General features: G+C 43.3%; 1 protein-coding gene across 4 annotated transcripts in view; it reads right to left on the bottom strand.

The window, feature by feature from the left end:
* Window positions 1–1,348: 1,348 nt before the first annotated feature.
* epha3 (eph receptor A3) overlaps window positions 1,349–13,415 on the bottom strand; it is a 143,337-nt gene continuing 131,270 nt past the window's right edge. For 2 of the 4 annotated variants that reach the window (XM_015965542.3, XM_015965543.3), the window contains exons 16-17: window positions 7,904–8,059; window positions 1,349–3,847 (exon numbers count right to left, since the gene is read on the bottom strand). In XM_015965542.3, the coding sequence (XP_015821028.1) occupies window positions 3,742–3,847; window positions 7,904–8,059 (262 nt within the window). In that variant the 3' untranslated portion in view covers window positions 1,349–3,741. Of the gene's footprint in view, window positions 3,848–5,923; window positions 6,043–7,903; window positions 8,060–13,415 lie in introns of all 4 variants that reach the window. The other 2 variants (XM_054746487.2, XM_054746488.2) reach the window with 2 other exon arrangements.

Below are 13,415 nucleotides of genomic sequence, written 5' to 3'. Positions count from 1 at the left end.
TCACACATATGCTGTACTGCAATTTAAATGAAAAGTAATTATGGATGTTTCAACCACGCCAGTCACATCCTTTGAGATTCATTAGCTTGTAAAAGTTCGTAATTAGCATGATTATAAATCAGAAATCGCCATGTCGCATTTGTGACGTCACCACATAATCTCCTCTGCCCTAGCGTAGCTGCTACTTACCACATGACCAGATTAATGGTGGTTCTTTCCTCCTGTGGGAAGTTTGCTGAACTTACAGCCCTTTTCCCTCAGTTTTCTCCGTGTCTGGTTCGATGACGTCACTTTCGTGAAGCACATTTGTAATCCTGGACTTATTTTCACACAAAACCTAAAATATTGTTTTCACCGTTCAAAAATAAGTGCGTTCTTGGTATCAAAATGCGTCTTTGAACTTCACGGACGTAATATGGGAAACCCATGGAACAAAACAAGCAAGAATTAGAAAATAGCGTTTATAGTCCCGTTGACTTGCATTCATTTTGTCGTCCTTCCAGGGACCCGTGGTCCAGAAGTAGATGGGCGTGACTGAGGCTCCCTATATCCACACAACAATGACCAAAGGATATTGTTGTAATAAAATAGTTCTTGTAAATTATCTAACCAATTGTTACAGCTGATGCCTTTTAAATTCAAATTCAATTCAAATTCAAAAATACTTTATTAATCCCAGAGGGAAATTGATTTTACCCTGGAGATGGGAGCTCAGGGCAAATTGCTGCCATCCCCTACCTCCACAAAGGCACAGAAATCACAAGACCTCCCCTCCTCCTCCCTTGTGCCTACACACCTGGACCCAATCACCTCACCAGCCCAGTGCAGCATAAAGAAGAGGAGTTGCCACTGGAGAAGGACTTTGACTGAGATTGAGAGAAAGACAGAGACCAGATCTGTGCCATGTCTCATTTTTGGCTCCATTGGTGTTTTAGTTTGAACTGTTTAAGATGGGAGAAAGCCATAGTGCCTTTTAGGCTTTTAAAACAGACAAGGGGACCAGAGTGCTGGATCCCGCTCAGCTCCAAATGTCTGAGTATAGTCTGTGGACCTTGGTGATATGTTTGGGAGCGTCTGATATAATTGAGAATCCTCATTAATCATATATAACCACTTGCCTTTTTAACACTGTTATTTATACAACTTTTAGATGTGGAGCTTTATTAAAGTCCTTATTTATAATATGTGTTTGAATATTACCAATCTGCACACGCCTCTGTGTTATGATGCGTCCTTCATCTTAAACACCAAACATGATCGTAACACCAATGATGAATATGTGCATTCATGACTTGTTCTCAGTTGCATCGATTTCATGAACAAATATAAATAAAGACAGGACAAGGTCTTTCATCATCCAATTTTTTGGAAAATATTTTGTGAATATTTATTATAAAAATATAAATGTTTTCACTACAAACCATCTTACATTAGTAGACAAGGCCATCTACATTTGCACGCATAAACTCTCACACAGACACACAGATCAGTCTCAAGACATAAAAATCAGGAATCTGGATAGGGTTCATAACAGTATTGCTCTTCGGATGCCTCAGGTTTACAAGGTATGTTAAAATCATAACAAACAGCAATGACACATAATTTACTCTATGCTCAAAAAGGAAAATCAATGCAATGTAAAATGTTAGCAAATAAATAACGTAATCATAATTGTCTTTTTGTAGAAAAAAGCTGAAAAATATAGTTCAACGTAAGATAAAATATAATACAGATGGTTTCCGTCTCAATTAAAAATGTTGCACAATTTTTATTCGGTCATTTTTACAACAAAAAAAAAACATTCGCACAAAAGAATTTAAAAAAGGATGACAATGCACGTATAGTGTAATCTGTAGTGCTAGTTGCTTTCATCATGATGGTTTTACCGTATGTACATGCTAATTCCACATCATCTACAGCAGCATCCACAGGTAGACCGAGTAGAGGAAGACAGAACGGATGGACCGAACAGGGCTGGGTTTCCCAAAAGCACCAACAGCACCCCGTGCTTTCATCAAGCTTAGTCTACTACCAAGGTAAGAACTTTGCCTTCAAAGTGCTGCAGTAATGTGTACCAAGTGCTCAAAGAGGCGTAGACAGCATCTTCGTGGTTTAACATTATGCATCCAGGAGCTCATGGTACCAAAGTGCCAGTTCAGAAATACTGGGTAAGTGTTGCACTGAGGGGTCGCCGAGGTGACATCAAAGCAGGAGACAAGCATCTTTAAATACGCACGTCCTACAAAGACTTTTCATGGTGCCTTTAGGAAATCCCACCAAGAATAGATGAAGATAATAATAATTAGAACATTTGCATCTATTTCAGGGCATTTTCATACCCCCCTCAGGCTGGACTGATATGCTGACCATATGTGCTAAAGGAAACTGAGACTGGGTTATTTCAAACCAAAGTAAAGAAAAGCTTTTTGCTTGTTGACCTCGCCACAATCAAGTTTTAGCTACAGGAGGCACTCTACATTTTGTACTGAAAACAAAATGTACGGGTTAGAAGCTACTTTTACACTAACGTACAAATTTAACCAAATTGATGACTAAACAAAAAGAAAATGAATGATCTCTCATGGCTTCTGTTTATAAGTTAGATTGTTAAATTTCCTTACCACAACTTTCAATGGATCAACGTTCACCTGTTGGTGAGAGGAAGTCTTGGTGAAAACGTGTTTTACTCTGAAAAGACACTGGAACTCACTTTTTAAACATTTCATCCCAAAACAATCGCATTGAGCTCTGAAAAGCGACGATGCTTTGTTTTACTTGATTCTTGTTGCCATCGTTTAGTTCGTACCTTCACCTCTTCTCATTCTCACCATCCCTAACCTTAGTCCTTAGTGGTTTCTTTATGTTGGAGCAAATAGTGTGCACATCCTGAGATTTTGCACAAAGAGCATTGGGTGGTGGGGAAAAGTACTGTACATAGCATTAGCGTGTAGAACATAGATTTCACCATAAAAACAATTCTGTGTGTGCTGTGTGTTATGGCCACCGTCCCTTGTTGGACAGCATTCGATACGTTACACAAGTGACAAACCCATGACTTCAGCACTATGGATTATAACGTTATTGCTTTTATGTGTCATGTCTACTTAATGCAAATGCTTTAGGTTAGAGCTACGGAGTAAAATGGCTCGGTTAGCATCTAGGTTCATCCATACCAGCTCAGCCTTCTGATGGACAGAGACTTTAAACGTGGGTAGCTTCAATCCATCTATCTGGGAGGGGTCCACATCCAGGTCAGCTGCAGCTGTCTGCTATGCTCTTCCCTCAGCATCCCAGCTGATTCACGGCCTTGCTCCGTAGGATATTAGCCTGGTGTTCTGTGGCTAGGCCACCATCATGGAGAGCTCCAGCTTGCTGAGCATGTTTGCCCTGTATCCCAGAAGAGACCACGTTTGTAATCCTGAATACTTCTCTCTGACTCTCTTATCCTTCCTCGGGTTTTCTACCCTTTTATTAGTCTGTAAGGCATCTCAACATGGGCATGGAGGAGGGTCCCATCAGCCGCTTAAATGCCGGCAGGTCTGTGTTGAACTTCTCCTAATTTCTCCGTCAGAATTCTGGTGTTCAACACAACTGTGAGAATCTTATCTCCTCCGTTCTCCGTTTGCATCTCCATGCTGTTCCAATATGCTTCCACTGCATTAGTGTGTCAAACACAGACCAACTGGACCATGTCTCATGGTTTTCATTTGTTGATTTAGTTTTTGTTTTTGTTTTGTTTTTTTAAACTGGTACGGGGCCATTCTTGGTATGGGAATCTAGGGCTTTCAAGCTGCTCACTATCTTCTTCTGCGGTCCTACAACAGTGACTCCAACCTTTTTCAGATCCCTGGATGTTTGGAAAAGAGGGAGAAATAAAAGACAATCAGACAGAGAAATCAGGGGAAAACAATGGGAGTGTGTGTTAGGGATGGTGAATGTGTGACATTTAAACACATGGTCCCCTTGCTGCTCCTTTCAAATGTTGTGTGAAGCTGTCATTCACAAAATACTGCATTTCCCATAAGGCAGCACTGACAGATGCCATTATGACCCTGTCAGCAGAGGAAGAAATGGCATGCAAGCAGCACGGCACAGGAAATCCCAACTTTTTTTTTTGAGCTGATTTTCTTCCATGGCGACATGTGCAAAAGAGTGAAAAGGAGCAGCACTGGAACATGAGTATGAAACAACATTACTTTACTCTACATGCATCCAGAGAAGTCCTTAAGCGAGTATCTCACTGTGCTGCAACTGTTGGTGACAGGCTGTGAGCATGTCCCAAACATTCATGTTGGTTCTCCATTTTCTCCTGAGTTTCAGGGGCCTCGATGTAGATGGACCGTGGCAGCAAAATTATTTTACTCCAATCATTGTGCTCTATCAGTTTGGTGGGCCAATCATAGCATTCAATTGGTTTGGTGGGCCAATCATAGGGAGCCTGTCTCCTCCCTTTCCGGTCAGCTCATGGGTCCCGGGAAGAACGAAAAAATTAATGCAAGCCAACGGAGCTAAAAACGCTATTTTCTAATCCGCTTTGCCTTACGTTCTGGATCACACATATGTTGTACTGCTATTTAATTAATTTTAATTTAATCCATCACTCTCTAAACAACGTGTGCGAAAACCACTAAACCGAGTACTTGGACCAATATGGCCGACTTCCTGTGCGACATTGACCTTGGCCCCAAGTGATTTTTTAGTAGGTCCCGAGGCAATACATTAGTGTACCAAATTTCGTAGTTCTCAGATAAAGCACGGCTGGGGGCTGACAGTGTTAATGGTCCTAGGGGGCGCTATTTCAGAAAATAGGCCACACTCACAAACCTAACACGTCCATTTCTATTGGTGGTCCGACTAGGATCACTCACCAGAGAATTTGTAGCGATACCATGATAACCGATAAAGTCAGTTTTATTTTTTCAATTTGATCGCCCATCCCTTCTGAGCAATTTCCCACAACTTTCAAGATGATCGTGCGAAAATTGATTGAATAAATCAATCAGAAGCGGACCCTAGAAATGGCTAAAACGGTGTCGAAATCACCACTTCAAACCAAAATAGCCGACTTCTTGTTTGATGTTGACCATGGTTGCAAGAGGCTTTTCGGTGCGGATTGTTGGGTACTACAAGTGTACAAAACGTCATAACTGTACGACAAACTAAGCTTTATGGAGGGGGGTGTTTTTCACATTCTAGGGGGTGCTGTGGAGCTAGTTTTATTGCGATTTTTTTGGGACCTTTAAAATACAAAGTACCCCACGCCTGACATGTGTGCAAAAATTCCTGAGTTTTTGGGTATGGGAAGGCCTCCAAAAAGCCAATTTACTTGGCGGAAGAAAAATAAACAGAGCAGATACAATAGGCCTTCGCAGAGCTTTCGCTGCTCGGGCCTAATTAAGAAACTAACACGTTTATTTGCAGTCGTGTTTTAAGGACCTCTATGTTTGCAAGAAAAAGTGTTGTACGTATGTGGTGTCAGTGATTCCAAATAAAATATACCTTTTTACAATTTTGTGTCTAATTAGTCACCAAAAGTGTCAGCCCAGCGAGATGCTTTCTTAGGAAACGATTAAACCCACCTACACTTTTACGTGTAAAATCTTAAAACAAGCAAGGATGTTGTACGCTTACTGAGCCAATTCTGGAACAATACCTGACATCAACTTGAATGAGCACAATATACACAACACTAGACAAAGCTTTTTGGACGCTCCAATTCACACATGGTAATGTTAAATGTTAGGTCTTTTTGTGCCAAAAGTGGGATTGCATTAGTAGAAGCAGTAGAGTCGCAGGCAGAATTGTTGTTATACGACAACACGTTCAGCCGTTAATAGTTCGCTGAGGAAGTTTAGGTCCAGCAGCAGTTTCTAGATGTGAGTGTTTCGTTCCGGCAGGGCCTTTGCCTCGGTCCTTAACCCACCATCCAGAGCCTGAGTAGGATGGAGAAGAGCTAGCTGTTAGAGGGTGGTGATTCCCATGGATGGCTCCCATTCTGGGCATGTGGCTGGAGTGACGTGGACCTCCGTCAGAACCACTCTACTGAGACACAGCCAGGCCCAGCAGCATTAGCACATTACAGAAGGAAATCATCAATAACTGGTGTCCTGGGTGGAAGCTAACACATATTTCTAGACAAACTGTGGCAAAATGCTACTCTGGATATGTGCTTACGTTAAGGTTTTCTGTTGCTATTAGTCTGCTCCACTTTTGTACACAACAACATTTGCATATTTAAAAGCCTTTATCCTCCTGTTCCTGCGCTCATTGCTGCTATTGTTCTAGTCTGTTGTATTTATGCATCCCATCTTTAAGGTTGTAAAAGTGCAGAAAAGCTTAAAGCCATTGAATACACTGCATTGTTTCGTTATGCATCTCCCTGCACTGGTGAAGTACCTTCATTTGTCGTGCAGTTTGGGTCAAGTTCATCACATTCCCAATAATAGATCTGAAATGAACTTTACATGCACCCGGTGCAGATGCAGCATGTGATCGAAATGAGGCAGTACTTTCTCATAAGTCCATCCTCTCCTCCAAAACGGATTAATCAATTACTCCAACTGATGAGTCAGCACGCTTTACCCGAGCATAACTGTTCATCTGAGGTCATCGCCGAGCCTCCTTGTGCTGAATATCAAGGACCAGCTTAAGACCGGACAGATCAATAGAGCTATCCATATTGAGTAATACACAGTTTGAGGAAAGGCTGTTAGCCTTGTAGTTGATCGTGGGTGTCTCGGACTGAGCCTTCAGTGGATTATTACTGCACTGATCTGATTTAGCATCTACCCACAGGAACGACTTTGTAGGCCCATGCACTTTTCATAGTGTGTTTTCTGTTGCAGTTTCTCTGTGATGCATCTTTTAAATATCCAACATGGATTTCCACCTAAACTGGTGTTTTTAACACGCTGTCTGTGAAGAAAATGACAAGGATGCATCAGATATGTGTAGGAAATTGTGTGACAAAGTACTAAGGACAAAAATGCACACACACACACACACACACATATATATATATACAATCTGTAGTATTTCTAAGTATGAAAGCTGAGACAACACGGTGATGAAGAGTGAAAGATGGATGAAAAGTGGGAGGATCCAAGTTCAGAGCTGCTGACCGCCCACTGTTATTAACTCAGTCAGATGGGTCCCCATCACCATGATGAATGGGCGGTTTGATCCCAGCGATTAGAAGAGTCTAATTATTTACCCTGACACATTTCAGCCCTTACAGCAGCAGTGGGCAAGCGTGTGTGTGTGTGTGTGTGTGTGTGTGTGTGTGTTAAAGAGTTTTAGAGGGGAACGATAGATCAAGTAAATCCCCATGAAATTTGATAACTCCTTATGTGTGAAAGGTTTTGGCCCAGTTATATATATATATATATATATATATATATATATATATATATATATACAGTATATATTTATTTATCTATTTATTGTTCAGTATTCATGACTATCGGACGGAGAAAAGACATACGCTCTTGCTATTATTCTACATATGGCCTACATACTCTCCCTTCTTTGCACTTTGTTTTGCATGTGAATGCTTCACAGCACAGAGTCATGTTTGCACTTCTTGATGACGGCCTCTCTCTTTGCTCTTTTATCTTGTCAAATTCTCGTCCCTGTGCCTCAACAGTCTCTCACATGGTACTCAGTCGCTGCTTCCTCTGATACGCGCTTGTTCTCTCCTTTTTTGCTTTATTACGTCCCTCTCTCTTTTTAACACTCACATTTTCACTTCTACTCATGCATGCAGCAGTGAAAGTGTTGCTAAAGACCTGCCATTATGAGTCACTTTATGTCTCAGCTGGACAGCTCCATGGTTTTCTCCTTTTACTGACAAAAACACTCAGGAGAGCCCTAATGCGTGTGCCGGTGAGCTTTCTTGACTTACTCGGTTGAGGTCTTGGCGAGGGTGTCACATGAGCTGTAGCTGACCCCAGAGAAGGCCTCCTTACAAGGCAAGGTCCTCATCGCATCCATCCAGTCACCCATCGTTGGCAGCGAGGGAGCTTCTGCGCTGCTCCGATCCAACAACAGGTTTGCTGGTCTAACAGAGCGGAGTGACACAAACACAAGTCCAACATGACCTTTAATATTTACAGTATTAAATAACATGAACATTCACAGCGTAGCTTCCAAAAACAACAGGTGGATAAGCATCCCCTGATCGTCAGCTGACAACCTGATGTAGTGTCTGACAGGTGCTGTCTAGCCAGCAGGCAACCTGTGGCAATGTTTCAGCTGTACAGAGTGTGCAAAAAACAAGTAGTAAAGCATGTGTACAAAGTACATAGTACATGTAGTACAGCGAGGGTACATAGTACAGACTGGTGCTTGGACTAACCACCATGTGGCCTCAGGTAGGAAACCAGGATTGGTCTCTTGTAAGAGCAAATGCAGGTAGTGATGGATGGGTTTGTAGGTGAACCGGTCCTGATTAACCGTTGGTTTTCCTTCTCCTGTCTTTAGACGTCACGACCGTTGTGTCCAGAAAGGAAAACAACAAAAACACCAGATTTTGCTTTGGCAGTGAATCTGCTGCACATGTGCAAACTGGTAAATAATAAATGCTACAATAATTTTATGTGTTAGCAGATCAGATCAATTTTATTTATATCGCGCATTTTATATGACGAGGAGTCAGAACAAAGTGCTGACGACACAGACTATAATATTTACATAAAACCGTTTAAAGTCCTTAAGACAGAAAAGATAAAAACAGAATTAAAAATTAAAATAAGTAAATAAAATAACCCACACAAGACAGAGTCTCAGACCGTGCCAAAAGCTTGCAGATACGAGTTTTCAGGACGGATTTAAATGATGGCAGCGAAGTTGCCTGACGTACACTCAGTGGTAGGGCGCTCCACGGTGCAGCTCCACATATTGAGAACACTCGTTCTCCCCTGAGCTTCTTCCTCGACCTCGCGACCTCTAACAGTAGTTGGTCCGCTGACCTGAGGTTCCGGGCCGTTTATAAAAGGAAAGAAGCTCAGAGAGACATGATGGGGCAAGACCATTCAGTGATTTAAAAACAAAAATTAAAATCTTAAATTTCACTCTGAAAGTCACTGGCAGCCAGTGAAGGGAGACCAAGATAGGTGTTCTGTGATCCCGCTTTCGTGGTCGGGTCAGCACTCTGGCAGCACCATAAAACGAACACCGTTTTCTTTTATGGAGCAGAAAAATCAGGAGGTTCATAAACTGCCCGACCAAAAAAGCCACCTGGATAAGCAAATAGGTACGAGTCTCCTATTGGATAATTACTGCAACGTTATGTAACCCAACGGTGCAGTGAGCTGCTTCTCATGTCTTAAACAACCAGGTGGAAAGACACATCTGGTGGTCGTGGACACATGTTAGCCTGTGTGAGAAGGGTCAGATCATTGGCATCAAGCAGAGAAAACATCTACAGAGATGCAGAAACGACTAAAACTGGGATCAGAACTGTCCAACGCTTTATTAGAACTGGTCTGATGAGTCCAGTTGGACCCTGGTCCAGAGTGATGGTGCATCAGTGTAAGAAGAGAGGCAGATGAAGTGATCATGCCTACTGTACAAGCCTGTGGGGGCAGTGTTATGATCTGGGCTTGCTGCAAGTGGTCAGGTCCAGGTTCAGCAACAGGAAGTGCTCCAAGAACGAGGTCAGCTGACTACCTGAATATCCTGAATGGCCAGGTTATTCCATCTTCCCTGATGGCACGGCCATATTCCAAGAGGACAATGCCAGGATTCATCGGGCTCAGATGCTGAAAGAATGGTTCAGGGAGCATGAGTCGCCATTTTCACACAGACCTTAACCCCACTGACGGTCTTTGGGATGTGCTGGAGAGGGCTTTGTGCAGCGGTCAGACTCTACCATCATCAGTGCAAAATCTGGGTGAAACATTAATGCGACACTGCATGGAGATAAATCTGGTGATGCTGCAGAGGCTTATGGGAACAACGCCACGGCGAATGTGTGTCGTAGTCAGCGCTAATGGAGGCCCCACGCAAGGCTGGGCGAAATGGCCTAAAATCAATTTCACGATATATTGAGGATTTCACCTCGATAACGATAAATAACTACAGGTTTGCGCAGAGACAAAAGTTGTCCACTAGATGGGGCTGTCACATGTTTATGTTGAGTCACATTTTTACGACTCAAGGTGGTACAGCTTCTTAAAGGGACATGAACGTTGCCAACCTACACACATCTTTTCATTGTTTTATTATCAATTTATTGACATGGGAACAATTATCGATGAGTCGTAAATTTCGATAACGATACATTTTCTATTTATCGCCCAGCCCTAGTCCCACGGGCAGTGTATGACGTCCATTTTATATAATGGTGGTGGACCTATTTCCTGTGTTGGTCTGAGACTCAGACATAGCTTTGACTGCAACAGAGTTAAATCACATTAATGAGAAACAAGCACCAGTTTCCTTGTTTTTCACTGACTTTGTACTTTCTGCTTCAGAAAATGAGTTATGGCCTCGTTGAGAGCTCAGGTTTGCTCAGTCAGTAGAAAAGTCCACGTAGAGAAAGTAAGCAAGGAGGTGAAAGCGTGAGATAACAAGCCATGTCAGAACTTCAGCATCACTCCAGATGTTTTCCTCGGTTGGGAAACCGGATCACACAACGGCAGCAATTAGGAAACCAGGTCAAACCACGTCAACTCAAACTGGGACTAACAACTAAATGTCGTTTCCTCCCTTTTTGGTCCTTTCTAAGGCATTTTGCACCTGTCTTGCAGATTACCAAAAGAAAGGCACCTGTAGCGAGCCGGACACACATGGGAATAGAACAAAGCAGGAAAGAACAGGACAGAAAAGTAGGTGGATCTCCCCGAGGAGATGCTATTCGTGGCAGAGTAAACAAACTCATTAGAGCAGCAGGAAGTAAGTCCACCTCAGCCTGGATGAGCCCATTCCACAGGGAGAGTTGGAACCACTTCGGAAATGTGTTTGTATGATCCGGAGAGACGTTCAGGGAGTCAGAAAGACCCAGATGTAGTAAAGAGCCTCGAACTTTTCTCAGTTGGCCATTTTAGGATGTCTTAAAATCTACAATAAATAAAAGAATTTTAACTTAGGACTAATAAAATGTTGAAATAAAGACTTTAGTTTATTATTTGTTTGTATAAATGAAACATTGTTTATTCTCTATTTCACTGCTGCGTTTGGTGAAGACTTGTCAAAAGCCACGATGCTGCTTTCTAGAGGTTCAGATGAGCAACGGCGCTCAGAAGAGCTTCAGCAGACTGTCATTAGGCGACGCTGTCAGAGGCGCCACGCTGAGCCCAGACAGAAACGACACATGGGATCTCCAACAGAGACGGCAGAAGAAACGAAAAGAGGAGGAGGGAAGAAAGGATGCTGTTGAGGTGGAGGAGTGGGTGTTGTTAGGATGATTGAGTCTTTTCCTGCCAGATCAGAGGCCTGTCAAAAGCTGCGGGCCCCCCGGGACTCCCGGGAAACACCGCTTCGTCTGAAACGGAGAGCATTTTGGGCTGGATGGAGCGGACAGCTTGCATAACCGGCTAAAACTCTACATCCCGTTTTATTTCTCCTAGCCTCAGCAAACTGATTTCAGTAGAAAGAAAATGTGAAGACGTCCTTGCCTTTGCTTGCGTAAATCTGCGGTATGCGATGTTTTCTGTCGGGGTTTTTGCAGGAGTATCGATCTTCTCGTCCTCACCTGGACCATCACTCTTTCTCTTCTCCTTATCTCCTCCTGCTGCGGCATCCACTGGGATGTAAACTGCACGTGACCTTGTTTTCCTCTCCTTTGTTATGTTTTGGGTAAAATCTCACAGCAGCTCGAGAGACGAGGCTACTGCAGAGGAAACGGAGCTCTGAGTAGAATTGGGAGAACTAAGAGAGAAGAGAGCAGCTGTTTGATGCCGGAGGACGCTCTTCAAACCTCGCGTGGGTTTAACAACATGTAGAGATGCAGGACATTCCCAGTTTGAACACACAGGAGCATAAATGCTACAGGAAAAAATATGTATTTCCTTTCTTCCTGCATTTTTCCCTCCTCATAGTCATTTAGCTAGCTTTTCACCTCAGCAGGGTTGTGTGGATCTCACAGGAGTGAAAGGACCAGATGAAGCACGTGTGATCAGAAACACGAGATGCATCTGGTCCATTTCAGTTTGAGTTATTATCATGTCGATTGTAAAACGTGAAAACGAATCTATCTGCAACCGTTCATGGTTCTCTAAATGCCCGCATTCAAAAAGCAGTCATCTAGTTTCATTGGGATATTTCCATCTGAATGTGGGTTTCTTGTCCTGTAACTAGTTACTTTACTCGGTAAAATGGTTATTCATCCTTTTTCTCTGCAGCTCCTCACCGGGTAACTCGCATTTAACACCACTGACCATCACACTGGCTAACAGCAGCACCACTCTGCCACTGACTCGGCTGATGTTTTATCTCCTCAAGTAACACGCCTGGAGGAGTTCTGCTGTGTGGTGGCGTAGCTAATGCTAACGGTTAGCTTCTACTGGCCGAGATGCTCTCTGCTGTTTCCTGTCATGAATGTTCAGTGACAGTGTGATGTAGATCTGTCAGGCTTTTCTAATCTTAGAGTTTCACCGTTTATTTTTGGATTAGGCAGGAAATGGACAACTTTCCCGTTCATATTTCATAAATAACAAGTAAAAAACGTGTACCTTAGTGTGATGTGAGACAGTAAATGTCGCTAAATCACCGCCAAGAGAAACATTAAATGGTTTTGAGTGACCCTCACCTTTAAAAAGTTCAACAAAGAAATAAAAACGTGTTCTCCCCCAAAAAGTCTAAGAAAATGAGCAGGTCTGTGTTTTAGACACCTTGAAAAACTATTCTGACAGTGACCTCCGACCCCAACCGGACTCCTGTTGCCTTGTTACTCGCCCCTGACAGCCGACCTTGGCCCAATGACCCCCCCCCCCCCCCCCCCCCCCCCGTCCACATGCAGAGGCAGTAAACTCTGACCAGGTCCCTCCTCCCAAGTCTCCAGATGCTCGACTGGTCGCACGCTTTGGTCTGGGGTGTGGTGTTGTGTGTGTGTGTGTGTGTGTGCGTGTGCGTGTGTGTGTGTGTGTGCGTGTGTGTGTGTGTGTGTGTGTGTGGGGGGGGGGGGGCATTACCCAGGCAGGACAGCCCCGAGACAAACGAGGTGTTTTTAGCTGAGTGCAGCTGCTCCCGCTGTGCAACTGCCGCTGCCACCACACACACACACACACACACACACACACACACACACACACTGCTAATAAATCCCAGCGCAGGACTCCGTTGGCCAGGCTGAGCTCGCCCAGTGTTAAAAGCCAATCAAGAAAATTACATGCAAACTCCAAGGGACCTATTTTCACTTTCTTAAGAAATCATTAGTCAGTGTTATGAGCTCTGACGTCTCCATAATACCACAC

The sequence above is a fragment of the Nothobranchius furzeri genome, chromosome 14, assembly GCF_043380555.1.
Source record: "Nothobranchius furzeri strain GRZ-AD chromosome 14, NfurGRZ-RIMD1, whole genome shotgun sequence".
Taxonomy (NCBI): domain Eukaryota; kingdom Metazoa; phylum Chordata; class Actinopteri; order Cyprinodontiformes; family Nothobranchiidae; genus Nothobranchius; species Nothobranchius furzeri.
Note: the sequence above shows the minus strand (reverse complement) of the source record. Positions and strands in the feature narration are given on the sequence as shown.